The 17,076-nt window shown below is 37.9% G+C and overlaps 1 protein-coding gene across 2 annotated transcripts in view; it reads left to right on the top strand.

Moving 5' to 3' along the window:
- Positions 1 to 17,076, top strand: part of RFTN1 (raftlin, lipid raft linker 1) — a 94,154-nt gene that overhangs the window by 27,858 nt on the left and 49,220 nt on the right. For both annotated transcript variants that reach the window (XM_085051043.1, XM_085051042.1), the window contains exon 3: positions 10,362 to 10,548. In XM_085051043.1, coding sequence (XP_084907169.1) covers positions 10,362 to 10,548 — 187 coding nt within the window. The remainder of the gene's footprint in view (positions 1 to 10,361; positions 10,549 to 17,076) is intronic.

The raw sequence follows: 17,076 nt of genomic DNA, 5'->3' as shown, positions 1-17,076 counted from the left end.
TTGGTTTTTCATTGCAGTTCCCCGAGCAGGCCTAGTGATTGGAAACAAAGCCAGATATAATTTGCTTTTATTCCCTTTTAAAATTCGGTGTTTTCGTGGAAATTTTGATGGAATTAGGTAGCTCAGTTTTGACTCTGTTTATAATCTAACAGCTGTTGTGTGTTCTGGGTCTTGTATAGCTGTCCACAGAAGTGTTCATCTTAGTATCTCTGCAGGGTAATGTGTTTTAAAAATACCCAAACGCATTATAAGCCCTTACCTCTGAATTTGATTTACCCACCCCTGAATATCTGCTGTTTATACTGAATTTAATCATGTAGCATTCTCTATCCCAACTTTTGTTTTCAAAAATAACTAAACCTGGGGCCAAAATCTAATTGAGAATGTACCTTCAAGTTACACTGCTTGCTTGGTTATAGAATGTGTGTTACATTTTTGGCTGCTTTAACATTTATTTAGTTTTGCCAGTAAAGCTGAAAAGAATTTAACAGACATCTATGAAAAATTAGAGCATTTTCTAAATAGGGGAGGTTGATCTAATGGAGACCAAAAAAAAAGTGAGAAGTTACACTTTATGTTATCTTCCAAATGAAAAACACATATCATTTGGAAGTGTCTTCTCTTTATCTAAAATACATAATATTTCAAGCCAGGAAAAAGATAAAAAGATGAAAGTCATTATGATATTTTACTTAATCTAATTTAAAATACTACATTCTTTGTATCTACCACTGCCTTTTGAAGAAAAGGAATATTATTGGTTGATACAGTCAAGAAATGAGAACATCTGAAACAAGGTAATATATGCACTTCAGTGACAGGATAGGGTAAAATCCCTTTCTAGCTTTTAAAAAAATCAAACAATCTTGGCACGCAGTATCATCCTAAATAAGATTGTACAAGAAAGTCTAAAACATCTATTACAACAGAAGGGGAAAATGCATGTGAAACCCTGGCGATATAAATTGACAAAACCCAGAAACCAGCAGGTAACATTTGAATAAAGCCTTCAAGCATTTCTAAAGCGATCTGTCCTTTTCCGTGTATATAATGCAAAGTGTTATGTATAAAATGTATACAGGCATGACCTGCCAGGAGGATTTTGGTTTCCCTGGAGACTATCAGTTCTCTGTTGCATGGGTTGGCTTGGGGAATAAGAGCTATCTTGATAAATCTTAACCTTTATTCCTGAGGTTGTTGGATATGTCGGTAAGTTCAGATCTTTTCCTTGAAGGCTGAATTTATAAAATTCAAATTTTTTAAATGTCCTCTTTAGAGTCTAGCTTTTTCTCCTGGCATGTATTTCTTATATGCAGTAATTATGCTGTGAATTGGGGAAAAAAAGAAAACTTTGATGGTAAATACTTTGATGGAAGTTTTACCTTCTTGTTTGTTTGGCTGTGATTAAAATCAAAGTCTTTGATTTTAATCACAATTCTCAGTGTATCATGAAGAATGTGCATCAGATCATAGCAAGTGTATTCAGCCAGAGTTAGTACTTCGTTGACTTCTTTCTCCTCCGTTTTCCTTAAATGTTTGAAATCGTCTTGTCATTTTTCAGTTTGGAAACTAGGCTTCAGTCAGATTTATAAAATATTTTGTGAGTATGGAATGAAATCTCATGCAGTGAATGCAAGCTACTTTGTTCATCCCTGCTTGATTAAAATTGAAAACAGTAATCTCAAGATTGTTCTCACTTGGTTTGGGTGGAAATACATAGATGGATATATGAACCTTTCAGCTTTTGAACTCCTTAAAGAATCAGCACATGCAGCATTTTATTGACAATAAGATACAGTGATTTGGAAAGCTAAGAAAAGCTAAAAATTCTTTTTCAGAGGAGATTTTTCTCATACAGCAAAGTATACCATAAAATGAATAAACTGCATAATTTGAATAAAGTAGGCAATTTTTTGCACTCATCTGAGGCTATTATGTGTACTTTTTACAGATTTGTTTTTACTGCAATGCAAGTTTGCTTTTTGTAAAATTTGCCAAGAAACTTTGTTATATTTTGGGGTTCTAAAATCTGAAATGAAAATTCACCAGAAATATGGAAAGAACATTGAAGTGAAGCATAAAACAGAGAGGAGGAGGAGAACAAAAGGATGGGGTTATGCCAGGGGGAAAAGACAAAATACATTAAAAAAAGTATAGGAGGAAATGAAAAGATTCTGTAGGCTGCAGAGTTAGCTGTGAAACTTGCCAGTTGCAAGTATTATTTCTGGTAAGAAAAATAGCAAGCACATTAGCTAGAGAGGAGCTCAAAGCAAAAAAGATGCATCAGCCCTCCAAGTTTTATGATGCCACCAGCTCTAAGATGTCAGAAGATCTCTTTAGTGAGCTGTACTATTTTTTGCTCATTGGGTAGCTCCCCTTTCTCTCCTTTCAAAGTATTTGATAACTGGCTATTTGCTGTGAGAGACATGACTTGCTGAACTGCTGGTGGAAGTGATGGGAAGTCCTGTTTGACCTGTTTCACTACTTCTTAAGCTGTTAAAGAGAATAGCATTCAGTGTTTGACCTTGGCAGCTCAAGTATTGCCATCAGAAGATTCACTGCATGTCTAAAGGCTTTAGGACAGGGAAGCAGTACTTTTTTGCGGGGTGGAAATACATGTGAATTAACATGCTGGTTCTTCCTGTAGTTCAGAATTAACCCCTTCTCTCCTCTGTAGTTCAATGTCATACTTGTCTCTTGGAGTTTATACAGATAACAAGCCTGTATGGATAAAATGTTAACTTTGAACTCTTTGTGTGTTTGGTTGGACATAATTGAAGTTTTCTTGGTTTTGTGAAATGTAAATTACCCAATTTCTTGTCTCTCTGTTTGGTATGGATTCAATTTAGGAAGTAGAATCAAACAGGAGGGAGTGACAAATTGAAAAAATAGCATTTTGAAGAGCTGTTCAAGTGCAGAAAGGATAGGATTTCCTAGGTGTATTTCTGTGCAAGTTTAAATGAGAAGTCACTCCCCTTTTTCACCTTCTTTTGTTTTGCTTTTTCCACTGTCATTAACCCTTTTTACTCTATGATCTTCTGTTTGCCCATTTTGCATAATTCTGCTCACTAGCTAAAGGGTAAAGACAGTAAGTCATTTAAGAAGTGCTTGTTAATTTATTTAAGTAACTAAACCTCTGTTTAGTGATCGTTTTTTAACTTAGTAGAGGTGATAGTCTGGGTATTTCCTTTTTTTTCAGAAACACCAGAAATTAAGCCATCCCATGCATAACCACATCATATTTGTAGCAAATGTACCCAGTTCTTAAGATATTTATCTTATGCTTGCAAGACACAGAAATGAAACTTTGACTGGGCAACAAGCAAGATAACTCACAGATGCAATGAGATTCAACAATACAATTGATCAGACAACTTCATGTAATCTCGTTGCATCTGTGAATTGTTTTAGAACTTCCTCAGTTTGACTAATGCACGTCTGCTGTTTCCTAAAGAAAAGTGTTGGTGTATAGCTGTGTGTACCTCAACACATGTATATGCATATTCCTATATATTTACATGCTTTCAAAAATGCAGTTTCACAGACTTTCTGTGGATTTTCTCCCCTCTACCACTTTAAGATACAGTGCTTTGCTTTTCAATGGCTTTAACTTCCATTATTACATTTTCACTAAAAGTAAACACTAGGAGCTTATTGAATAGACACCTTCATTTATGAAGTACTGATTGCTCTTGCATATTCATTCTTAAGTTCTTTTATGGGGATATTTATTGTATTTGTCTTGAAGATTGAAAGGAAAAACCCCATAAAATGTAATTTAGCATAACTGAAAAATCAACGTGTTATATTAACGTCCATAATCTTGCCTCTGTTGACAGTCTGAGGAGCGGTGCACCAAGACTATCCATCCTCTCTTTGAAATTAAGGAACCTCTGTATGCACCTCATGGAACCTCAGGCTCTGTTCAAAAAGAAAAGATACTTTAGTACAGCTTGTATAGTTGTTACTCCAAAAGCTTGAGCTATTAGCTCATTGAATTCTAGCATTAGTGCATTTCAGGTAATTCAAACCATGTGATAGTGTCAGAAGTACCATATATTTTCTGCTAGGTTAGTTGTATTGCTTTAGCATTTGTTAGGTAGGTTTTTGCTCAGGCGCAATTATTTGGGACTCATCACAAAACTTGCCAGAAATGTATTTACTCCTTTATGTTCTTTAAGTTACACTATTAGTAGGTTTGCCTTTATTTTAATTAGAAATACTCTGATTCTCTGATACCTTTGTGTTGTTGTTGGTGACAAGAAACTATTTGTGGGTTAAATGAGGAAAAAAACAATTATAGTTAAGTGAGAGTAGCATGACTGCATTGTTCTGGTCCACAAACAATTTGTTCTGCATGGAAGAGAGTACCTTAGTGTTTGTAACAAAGAAGGAAGAATTTGCAATGATGGCTTAATATTTTTTTTTGGGTGAGATTGACACTGAATGGAAATAACCTTCTCTCAGGATGAGTCTGTAAGTGTTTTGAGAATATTCAAACAGTTTGCTGTCTTTTCTCCAGAGTAACAAATTGGCCTTAACAAGCCTAAATAGCTGGAAAGGATGATGATCTGAATTCCTTCAGCTGTTCCAAACTAACTGCTAAATAAGTCAGTGAAAAGTGCCTTAAAAACTTTCATATTTATAGTCCAGAGAGGGGATCTTTTCCAGTCTGTCCTGCAGTATAAGAGAAAAGCCAACACTTCACAACAGGTCATTACCCTGCACCTTCCTTCACTTTGATTCTGATGTTACTCCAGCTCTCTCAGAGGAGCTGTGGGTACCATTGAGCCCTCAGGGCCTGCACAGAGGACCCCAAGGACTTTGGCAAACCAAGAAAGGGCCTGACAGCATGGTCCTTCATTTAGCAGTCAATGTTCAGTTTACCCAAACTAGCTGCTCCTAGTGACACTGGTTTGTTTGTGTATCCTAATTGTTGTGACTGTGCACCTTCTGTCACTGCAATTCTTCTACCTTCCAGCAGGCAATCACAATTCCCATTATACAGGTGATTCCAAAATTTCAAGTGGAGTGGAAGATCATGGAAACGCTGAAAAAAATGTGCTTGTTTAATCACTTTGATAATGTAAAACACAAACACATTACTTTTATTTCTGAACATTATCCAAATAAAAAACTTAGGTGCAGTTGATGTATTCCTACAAAATGTTTTAACGGAGGTGAAACTGCATCTTCTCATGGTGAACTTTTAAATTAATTTTCTTTGGCTGGTCCTAATAGGAAGACAAGGTTTTGCTCTTCTAGAAGTTAGTTTGCTGTAGATTTGATTTCTTTAAATTAAATTAAAGTTGCTGGAAAGAAATTATTATTAAATTAAGAAACAGCAATTCTCATACTAAATAGAGGAAGTGTGCTTGCCTTGCAATTCTACAAAATGATCAGGGCTGTTATAAACAGTCATAAACGTGCTCGAGAGGTGCCCTGTGTGAAAACATGGGAAATTTTCTGGACTTGGGCCAGGTTTCTGTGTCTGCTCAGGCACACGTGCTGTGTGATACTCTATCTTCCCACATTATTGTCTGCATTCATTGCTGCCTGTTTAGTTTCCTGCCAGCAGACATGCAGTTGCCTTGGTGGGGCGTGAGGTGCAACAGAGGAAGCTAATGCCATCTTCCATGAGGGGATCACTAAAGGCAGGGGGAAAATAGCCAGGTCTGTTAAAAAGCCCTGCAGGACATCAGTGGATGGGGTTGGGATAAGACTGTGGTACCATATGACCATAGTTTTGATTGTATCTTGTTTTCATCTTACATCCTCCTTGCTAGATTTGTGAGGGACTGTAAATGCTAATACCTGGACACTATTCAGGTTCCTCCAGGTGGTCTCCTAATGTGCTCTGTGTAGTACAGGAGGGAGATTTGGGTGCCTTTGGAAGGACAGCTGCAAAAAAATCATGCTGAGTATGGAGGTGCATGGAGGTAGTGAGTAGGAGTGGCTAAGTGTGTAGTGTGTCTGAATGTTTGCTTCTTTATATCTTGCAGGCTCAGCCCTGCTCAGGGGCAGCTACGTGGCTTTAAGCCCTCAGTGGGGAGAGGGAGAGCTGTGCTGAGGTCACCCCTGTGGTCCTTCTGTCAGCCACCTCTCTCTTCTGGGGAGGGCTTCATCAGTCCTGAGCTCCCCTGGGAAGGAGCCGGGAGGACATAGTTCTTTTCTGTGAGTCACCTGAAGCATCTGTAGCTTTGTAGAAGAGCATGCAAGATTTGTGGTGCTGGATGGCAGAGGTACAAGACAGAGCATGAGTGGCTCCATAGTTCACTGGTTATGGGTGCCTTGAGCAGGAATGGCCATGGATTGGGAAATAGTCTCATCCTGTGCTTTGAAAAAGAAAGCAGTTGGACCTGTATTTCTTGAAGGGTCTGAGCCTGATAATATGTGTTAGGCCTGGTGATATGGCACAGAGTGCAGTTTGCAGATGACAATGGGCTGAGTGGTGCAGTTGACACACGAGGGATGGGATGCCATCCAGGGGGACCCTGAACAAGCTCAAGGAGTTGGTCCATGTGAACCTCATGAGGTTAAAGGAGGCCAGGTGCTAAGTCTCACACTTGGGTCAGTGCCATCCCAAGTATCAGTACAAGCTGGGGGTGAAGGGGTCGAGAGCAGACCTGGGGATGACATGACCCAGCAGTGTGCACTCAAAGCATCCAAAGCAGAGTGGCCAGCATGTCGAGGGAGGGCATTCTACCCCTCTACTCTGCTCTGGTGAAACCCCAGCTGCAGTGCTGCATCCAGCTCTGGGGTCCCCAGCACAGGAAGACATGGACTTGTTGGAGCAGGTCCAGTTGAGGTTCACCAAAGCTGATCACAGGGCTGGAGCACCTCTCCTATGAGGAAAGACTGAATGAGTTGGGCTTGTTCAGCCTGGAGAAGAGAAGGCCCTGGAGTGACTTTATTGCAGTCTTTCAGTACTTAGAGGAGACTTACAAGAAAGATGGAGACAAACTTTTTAGTGGGGTGTGTTGCAGTAGGACAAGGAATGACGGTTTTAAGCTAAAAAGGTAGATTACATTGGATTTAAGGAAGGCATTTTTTATAATGCGGGTGGTGAAACAGCGAAACAGCTTTCCCAGAGAGATGGTGGATGCTCTGTTCCTGGAAACATTCAAGGTCAGGTTGGATGGGAGTCTGAGCAACCTGATCTATTGATTTCATAGATTAGATACTTTCAAATAGGTCAAACTTATAGGTATGCACCATAGAGGAATTAGCTGAAGAAATAATTGAAATCTTACCATTTAAGACTGAAGAAGACTGTTGAAGAATGAAGACTGTTGAAGAATGAACACAACTCCATAGCAAAGTATGATGTCCTTTTTTAACCGACATTTAAAGAGAACTGTATGATTGTTAGCCCAACTTAATGCCCAGAAAGACACTGGAAAAAATGAGTTATAAATTATCCAGAGGATGATGAGTAGCAGGGATTTCTGGGGAGGAATCTGCATAGCTCAGACCAGTCAGAGAGTAACAAGAATGCACAGCACAGGTCTGTACATCCAGAAAATTCTTAGAAATTCTGGGCATCAGTTGTGTAACAGGAACTGTCTTTTGGCTGTGAAGGATCTCTCGTCAGAGGAGAAATTAGCAATACTTCAGCATCAAAGCAAAAAGATGTATTAACTGTAAGGCTTAAAATTGTTTTGCTCAGAGTCTGTTAAAATTCACCATTTTCATTACCTATTCCAGCATTTGACTGCTGAGTATGTTTGTTACAGTTTGCCAATCTGAGAAGTGCTGTTCATACTGTGAAAGTCAGAGTCCAGAATGGCTCTTGAAAAGTGACAGGAAAAGCCCTAAAATTCACTAATAACAGGAAAATTGGCCACTGTTATTTGTGGGGAAAAGAATTTCCTTTTTTTTTAACCCCCAGATGATGTAAACTGACATAGGATGTTGTAAGTGTTAAAGAGTTTTCCATTCTATGAAGCAGTGGTGAAGCTTGCGCTGGATCACTGTGGTGAAGCTTAGGTAATACTTAAAGAAAAATGCAGACCAATTGAAGAGAATCTGGAGAGAACATAAAAAGTTACTTAGAAATACAGAAGTCATGAGAACAGAAACACTGAAAGGAGGACTGAGTTTATACAGTGTAAAGAAAGTAATACTAGGGCATGAATGGTATTAGGAATTATAAAATGCGGTTGCAGAAAAGAAATCCTCTAGTGGGGAAGTAGCAATCTTGATTTTAAGAGTGGGAAATTTAGGCCACGTGCTAGGAAAGAGTTTTGAATAGGAAGAATAGAGAAGTGCTGAAAAATGACCTAGGGGCGTGTGGAATTTCCATTACTAAAGGTTTTTAAAAATAGATGAGAAAAACCAAGAAATAACTAAACTAGAACTGATCCTGCCTCTAGGTAGTAGCATGAACGAGCTGGATGATCCCACCCATCTCTATTTTTTTATTACATTTCCTTTTTAATCAAGTAACATCCCAAGGCTCCAATTACATGCATTTTCACACTTTCCCCTCATGTTTAGCTTTTAGGAGGAAGCAGTCAGTCTCTCATGTTAATGACTAGACTTTTTACTAGTCTTACCCAAGCTATCCTCAGAAGAATCCTGATGCTACATACATATGCCAGGCAAACATCAGTTTTCATAGATGATGGTTAAACATTGGAGCATCATGACCAGAATTGAGAGTACCAAGTTGTGTTCAGTCACTCCATTGTATCCAAATAAACCCCTCATTTAAAAATTAATTACTTGCAGAGTAGTGAAAAATATTTGGAGTCTCTGAGCCACAAGAGGGAAAATGGAGTTCTAAAATCTGGGTTTCCCTACTTTCATCCCCAGTAGGCTCCAATAAGTAACTGTTTGGTTTATTATTTATTATGTGTTATTCATTGTGCCATCTCTTTTTATGACTCTAAAGTGATTTGTATGCTGTTGTAGAAGGTAGAGCCCTATTGTCTGTCAATGTGCACGTTGCTTGGATCTCATTTTATTCATAAAAATAATAAAAAATTCTATATCCTAAACTCCTTGTCAAAAAGTTCCATTATTCCCTTCTGGAACGTGGTCTTATATGAAGAAAAAAACATACCAAGCACATCTATTCTATTATTATTTAAATTATTCCTCTGTATTATTTGGTTTGAATATTTATTAGTTTTTTGATAACTCCTTAAATTATTCATAAAGGGTAGCCATACAGTTTGATGAAAAAAGCAGTACAACGAAACCTTATTTTTGCATTGCTGGCTTCTTTCATACAAACTATTCTCCAGGGCTTTTTTTTTTTAGCAAAGGCTTGCTAGGTGCTGGGAACCTCTGTCGTGTTTCTTGCAATATCCCCTCCCTCTTGGTTTGAGTGGCAGGGAAGAACATGCAGCAGCTCACCACCCTGTGTGCCCTGGTGTGGTTTAGATGAAATAATAAATATCCTCCAAGTGAGATGGAAATGAAGAGGCAAAGGTCAGGAAAGAAGGATGTCTTTTCTCATAAAATTTGAAAAGTATATGGGAAATTACTGACGTAGAGAGAAAGAATAGAAGATTGTTTTAGGTGATTTATGGGATTTTCTTTTGAAGCCCACAAGATTCCAAAGAAATAATGGCAGTTGCTGTACTGACTGAAAATCCATGTGTATGTCAAATGTCTGACAGGAGTCAGCAACAAATACTTGACAGGAAGGCATAAAGCCGTACAGTAAGCAGATTGGGGAAGGATTACTTTCATATATGATGTCTCATCCTCATCTTTAATATATACAGGTTTGCTTAAACCCTGAGGTATAAGATTTAGTGTTTATTCTAAAAGGTTTCTCATTGCTATAGGTATGCATCACTCTGTGTTCCTGTTATCAATATACCTACAAAATTATCTTCAGACATATTGGCAGATACTTGAACTTATCAGCATTTTGTATCAGTGATCTTTTAGTCTGATTTTGTGTAGATGGATGCTTCTTTTTATAGCTTTTGAATTTGACATGTTCTGCCTTCATTGACTCTCTTTTCTCTTGTTTGGTATTTTTGACTCATGGCTCACTCTTCTCTACTTGCATTACTATGACGACTACTAAAACCTAGAATATCTTTTGACCAACTGCCTCATTTTTTTAAATTCTTAACATTATCTCTGCCAGACTATGTAGGGAATTTGGCATTTTAATGTATCTGACTTCTTGTTTAATTGCACCAGTCTCTTGTGTAATACAAGTCCTTCGCCAAGACAGCCTGCCTAAAATCTGAGATACAAAATGGGTCTCAGGAAAGGTCAGTTTTGGTGTTAATATTGTAGATCACTGTGAAGCTTGCTTGACTCTGAAGAGCCTGAATTTTAAAATACCTGATGGTCTGGTGTCGGATTATTGACCAGTTTCTTTTTGTTTCCAGCTGAGCTGCCAGGATCATCTGCAATCAAGCTCTCCTCCTTGTGTGATCTTCCAGCTCAGCTGCAAGAATTGTACCAGCAGGGCTTTGTCTTGGCTGCTGTCCACCCTTTTGTGCAACCAACTGATGAAAAAGAGAAAACTCCCCAGGAACAAATCTTCAGGGCTGTGCTTATCAAGAAAACAGAGAGGTAAAGCACTTCCAGTGAACTGGGATAAAAATAGACAATGTGATTTCCTGCTGAGTTTTGACCTACATCAGGAAATTATAGCAGAGTTTACTGTGCAAGACTTCATTTTTTTTTAAATTTTTTTTCTTGATTTTATTTTTTTTTTGTGGGCTTGAATAGGCTTAACATGTTCTTCATGTTTACAATTTGTCTGCAGCTTGGCAGACAACTTGGAGAATAACAAGTTGAAATATGCTCTGTATTTTGGGATGTGTTGTCATGAGAGGCAAACAAACAAGCCCTATGCCTGACAGTTTGTGAGGATGGTCTTGTTGGTACCCTTTAAGAATTTATTAGATTAAATTATGACAGAAGAATTGTTTCTTTAGAAAAGGCGTATTTTGTGTGTAGACAGTTAGTTAATGCAATTAATTTGAGAACTGTAGTACTAATGCATACTTCTTAAATTTATGTGTAGACTTTAGGCCTTTCTTTCCTCTAAACAGTACAAGTTCTTTTAAATTTTTAGTCAGTCCAAACTCCATAAATAAAAAGATTGCTTTCCTGCTTTGTTAATTTCTTAAAATGTATTAAGAGTATTTTACATAATAGAAGTCTGAAGATGAATAAAGAAACAGGAATTCTGTTCTTCGGTGATTTAATGTGATTTCTAAAAAAAAAAAAAAACATCAATAGGATGTGCTGTTAAATAGCCCAGAAGAAAATTAAAATGTGGATATTTGTAAACATATGATGTTTGGTTAATGATTTAAACCTAATTTAATATTATCTGACCATCCCCAACTCTGCAGCTGCCTGTGTTGTTGCAGCCATTCTCTGTATGTTCTTACATTAATTGCATTTTCCAGTCCAGCCCTTCTTACAATGACCAATCCTGAAGGCTGGCAGATAATTAAACCTCAGTCTGCCAATCCTAGTCCTTCTCTTTGTACTGATGCTTGAAGGAAAGGACGTAGCTGTTTTTTATCTCTATTTAAAAAGTAAACCATTTACCATTTAATTTGCTACAGCCTGGTAACAAGTTGGTAGCGGTTATGGACAGGGTTGAAGTTCAGCCTCTGGCCTAAGGAAAAAGTTCTGCACTTTGTTAGCAAATATATGTAGGCATTAGGTGTCACAGGCAATTTGAGCTTCTAAAATAACTCTTAATTTACCTTGACTTGATTTTAGTTTTATTAGTACAGACTTCATGCTGGCTTGCCTGATACTATTGTTTAAGTGGTTTCCAGTTTTATGGTTAAAACATAGAATGTTTGGCTGAACAGTGGACTTGCTGAGTGATGTTGGGCTGAGCTTGCCTGGTTTTGAGGCCTTGCCTCCCCTGCCTACACAATACCTTGCTGCAAGTAATCAAAGTGTCTACATGCATCAGTTTATAATGTTAAGTAAGCACTTAAGGACTTCTGTTGGATTGGGTTCAACATCTCCCGGGTCTGAGCTCTGAAGTCGTGTCAGGGAAGAGCAGCTTCCTTGTCAGTGGAGCAATGTGGTCCTCAAGCCAGAGCGCTCAGCGTGTTGCTGCTCTCATACCGTATCCAGTAGTTTACATCTGTGCAGAATGATTGTGGAACAGTACAAAATCTTAATTGCCTACTCACTCACTTGGGTGCCAGTGTTTCACACACTTTAGACAGCTGTAAATGACTGTACAAAACTGAAGACAGTAGAGAGTCTTGAACCAATTATATTTCCTTTAACATTCACAGTCCGTTTCTCTGCGTTCCCTTATCTGTCATTTCTGACTGCCTAGGGAAGCGGAAGAGACGTGGTGAAACAGGAAAAAAACAAGTACCAGAAAGGGAAATGACATCAGTTTGATGTTTCATGTAGCTTAAATGTTCCTGGGTTTGGCTGAGAGTATGGAAGAAGCTTCTCCCATAGTGCGGGGGTGCAACAAATATTTGCATTGCCAAGTGCAATGAAGAGAGATGAGTTTTGCACAAATTTCAGATGACTGTAGCCTGCATAGAGAGCACCTGTATCTGAAATGCGAGTTTATGTCATTCCACAAACAGCTGAGGATTAATAATATGTAACAGTATGAAAAAAAAGGACATACATAATTTTTTACATTGTTTCTCATTACACTGCTGATAGTGATCAAATTATATTTTTTCCCCTGAGGACTGTCAGGTGTCTTGTCATCTCAAGGCAGTCGCTGTATATAGCAGTTAAATCTTGGGTAGAAGTTTGGTCTGCTTAGGCTAATTGTTGATCAGATGAGTGTTTATTTCTGTCATGAGATTTTAGGAGTAAAAGTAGTCCAGCCACAGTTGTAGCATCACTGGTAACATCATTTATGCTGTGAAGTACAAATTGGTCCCTTTGGTGGTATGGTGTTCATGGGGAGACAAGGAGTCATAAAAAACTCTGTATCTTGGGCTTTCTGGGCACTTCCAATGAAATACCTGAGGCTGGAGCTCCTTTCTCACTGCAGGTGTTTCACCACGGATGGCTTCAGCACTGTGCACTTCTGTCTGTTGTCTGGCAGATACCAAGTGTGGATTTCCACCTTCCTGGTTTTGTTGCCTGAATGGAAGAGAAATGAAATTGTTGTGTTAGTGCCTACAGTAATGCCAATTCCATGTATACAGGGACAGAACTGAATGCTTGATTAGTCTTTAATTAGTGTGGCACCTTTCTGTGTCAATTTCGTGTTTTAAAATTAAACTCTTGACTTGAGCTTTGAGGACTTAATTTTATAGCTCTACCTCTCCAAAGGTAGGAAGAGGCTATGCTAGCTGCAGCAGAGAATGGATATCAGGAACACCATGCTGCTGCTGTCAATGAGATTTTCAGTGCCTGAATTTGTTCAAGAATAAAATGGAAAAGGTAGTGCTGAGGCATGTTGTACATTAGAACTCTTGGAAACAGTACCTGTTAGTGTTATTTTCATCCTATTTTGCCATTGTCCTGTAGTTTCAAAATACTCAAGTGCATTTGCAATGGCATTGTACGTTAAGGTGACTTTTAAAGTCACTTTGATAGTTTTCTATTTAATCTGTACTGGTATCTCTGGCTTTTTTATCTTGGCTATGTAATCATTTGTGGTAAATATGGAAATAGGAGTCATTGCTGCTGTAGGACGTTTGAGGAAACACTTTCCTAACATTTATGGAAGCTGTGCATGTTGAAAATCAAGGATTATCCACTGGAAGTGTTAGGGAAAATATGAAGGTAAGGGACAGATTTTTTTTAAAAATGAACAATGCAATTGTTTGCAGTGCAAAAGGTGTCATGTTCAATCAAGGTAAATGAAATAAATATAGAAGTGTTTAATTTGTTAGAGGCACTGGGCATGAATGTAGTCTACTAAGTTGCTAAACAACTCTACCATTGCCCTCATTAAATTAAATATAATTTAAATATTTCTGTAGCATTTAATGGCATGATGTACACTAACCAGTTGATTGGAAGTGGTTTGGATGTCACATAGAATAGAGTCGGACAAAAGTATAGCAACTTCAATGCTCATGATACTTTCTTTGTTTCTCTAAATTTCAGTGGACTTAACTAAAAAGCAGTTGTCCGTTCTGTTGTCTGTGCTGAGTTGTAAGTATTTGGGTTTCTTGAAGAAGAAATCTTGAAGAATCTTGTATCAATTATGCAAAGAAACCTCTTTAAGCCCAGGTTTTTACAGGTTTTTTTTTTTTCTGAATTTAGGTAGGTCTCCAAGTGTGAATTATAGGTGTGGTCTGCTGTTCATGTTCACACTTGAGAAGAGTAGATTCGCACTCATTTGCACTCAGAATCTCGGGAAAGGGAATGTAAGGTGGTACCTGAAAAGTGTGAACATGTGACAAGGGGTCTCTGCTGGTAGAAGGGACAGGGGAAGGTCTGAGTATTTGGGAGATTCTGGCTAACCAGGATAAGGAGAGTAACACATATGTTGTTTACATTCTGCTGAGGAACAGAGATCAGTAGTTCTTTGTGTGCCTTAACCTTTTTCTCCTTGGCCTTTTATTCTCACACAACTGGTTTTTTGCTATAGCAATCTCTGTGTAAGTGTCTTGGGTGTGTTACTATTTTGGACAGCTTTTAGCTGTTGCAGTTTACCCATTCCCTGCAAAGAAATTGCCAAGTGAGCCCTTGAACAAAATTACAGGAAAACCATAGCACAAGGCTGCTTTATCTTGTTCCTAGCAACCTGTACTGTGATACCCCTGTTTGCTATTTAAAAGTTTCAAAATTAAGTGTCAGTTAAAATATTTTGGTGTCCCTTTATACTCAGCACTGGAAAGCAACCTCCATTCTCTTTCACCAGGAAAGATACAGGGTCTGGGCTCATAAACTGTCTGCTTATAATAGTTTTGACATGTTTGGACATGCTTCATTTCACCATGATAGAGGAGCAGGGGATATAAATGGTATTCCAAATAATTTCTCCCCATTGTTCCATCTATGTCTTAGGACATACCATCTACAGATTTTGCCTGCAGTGAATAAAGCAACCAACAGGGAAACATTGCTATGTAGAAGTAGACTAAGTAGTCTAATTATAATAATTTAGCCATCATTTTTTAGAAGTTCCTAAATGTTTTAAATTTCTAAAATGTTCTAAATTTCTGTGTTTACTTCAAACAGCTTTGCAGCTGTTTTCCCTTTCTGTAAAATAATGAGGTGTCAGGTGTTGGGGAGATTCACTTGATGAGATGATTCTAATTCTATTTCTGTAATTTCCCTGTATCCATTATATTTCTGTAATTTCCCTGTATCCATTAGTCCTGACAAAATGCAAACTATCATCACTCGGATAACAAGAATTCTGTTTATCTGCAAAGGAATTTGACAGACTGAGTTCAAAAGTTTAATAGTAAACCAAGATTTTTACAGTTTCCCGATTTTGCTGGTACTTCACTTTGGTGTTTTTGCTTTTATGAAAGTGGGTACTTTGCCTTGATACAATATATTTTTGAGTGTAAATGCATATGTGTGTGTATCTGTTTGGTTTTTGTGTAGGATTTAAGCTTGAAGATGAGAAATGTCTGAATTTATCTTCATGGGCATTAGGATCAAACAGGTTTGTGTGCAAATGCAGTGTGTGTTGTTGCTCTCAGCGGGCTGATTTCAACTTAATGAAAAGATAATATTTATTCCATACCCAAGAGTCAACAGATATCTTCCTTTAGCTCAAAGAACAATGGCTTGAGTTTTGAAAGCTTGTTATTTGTTGCAAGTTCAAAGAAATACATATTTCCTCACAGTAACTTTTAACAGTGACCTGAAATAAATGTTCTTTCATCTGTGTTCTCAAAATTATAAACACTGCACGTTAAAGATGCCCATGTTTTATATGTGCCCAGACTTTTCTTAGAAACTCTATATACTGCCACTGAAAAGAGCTTATAAATTTTACTAACAGATAATACATATTCCAGTGATAAGGTTTCCTGTATAAGAAATTTTCTAGTAAAGGTAATGTTTAGGTAATAGAGTTAAAAGAGCGTCACATGGGTTAGAGTTGATGAGGTTCTTATGATACAATATACCTACTTTTATTTTTATAAAAAACAGTGTGGTTTTCGGGCAGACATCATAAAACCTATGGATTTTTAGTTGCTATGCTCTTGCTTTTCAGATACTCTAGTTTTGCTGCATTTTTAACCTGGAATTATGGAGATACCAGCTGTTCATGTTAATAATTTTGGTGTGGTTTTATTGTTTCTGTAATGTAGACCAGTTTGTTATGAATGTACAGTTCTATTTGAGTGGTAGAGCTATTCTGCTGTAGTGGAAAATCTCAAAACTGCACTTACCTTCTTAGCATCATCTTAATGAAATAGTAATTTTAGAGTGTCTGTGCAGTTTACAAGTGGGTTTTGGCTTGCTGAAATCATGGGCATAGGGAACTTCAGGAAGATTAGGATCAAATGTTGGCTTCCTCAATTCCTTCTTGTATCTGAAGAGGATTAAAAATCCAGTTAGTAACAGACACTGAGTTGTCATCTTTAATAGTTACTGTGTAAGTTACTGGTTCTCCACAGCTGGTTATGGTTTTTATACCGTGAAATGGTGCTTAACAGCAAACAGCTGTGCAGGAAATGACAGCCTACTGAAACAACCATCGTAACATATTTTTGGCCAGTGAACTTCCAATTATAAGTGAAAATCTTATTTATTCTATGCATATTCTTCTTGTTTAGTGTCCGTAGAAGCCCTATTTAGGGTTCAAGATGACACTTTTTGAAAGTCTGTGGTCCTGAGCCTTTTCCATATTGGTAAAATTTGAGGGTGCTCTCTACCCCCACCCTGCCAAGCCTGTGGATGCTGTCCTTCTGCTCAGCATCAGACAGACTGAAATTCCACCTCAACTCTTTGCCATCCCATGGTTAAGGTTGTCCATGGTGGACACTGAGGGTGCCTACAGTGACAGAAAAATCCTTCTTCAGGAAAATTGTTAAAGATAACCAAACAATGAGATGTATAGCAAAAGGAAGAAAAACAAATGAACGCCCAGAGTGTGTAAGGTGCAGTGAAATTTTCTGTCAGTTTCTATGGCCAAGCAGTGGTTGTCCTCTCCTGGGGTGG

Source organism: Lichenostomus cassidix, chromosome 2 (genome assembly GCF_008360975.1).
Source record: "Lichenostomus cassidix isolate B80296 chromosome 2, HeHo_3.0, whole genome shotgun sequence".
Taxonomy (NCBI): domain Eukaryota; kingdom Metazoa; phylum Chordata; class Aves; order Passeriformes; family Meliphagidae; genus Lichenostomus; species Lichenostomus cassidix.
The sequence above is the reverse complement of the archived record's forward strand: the minus strand, read 5'-3'. Positions and strand labels throughout refer to the sequence as shown.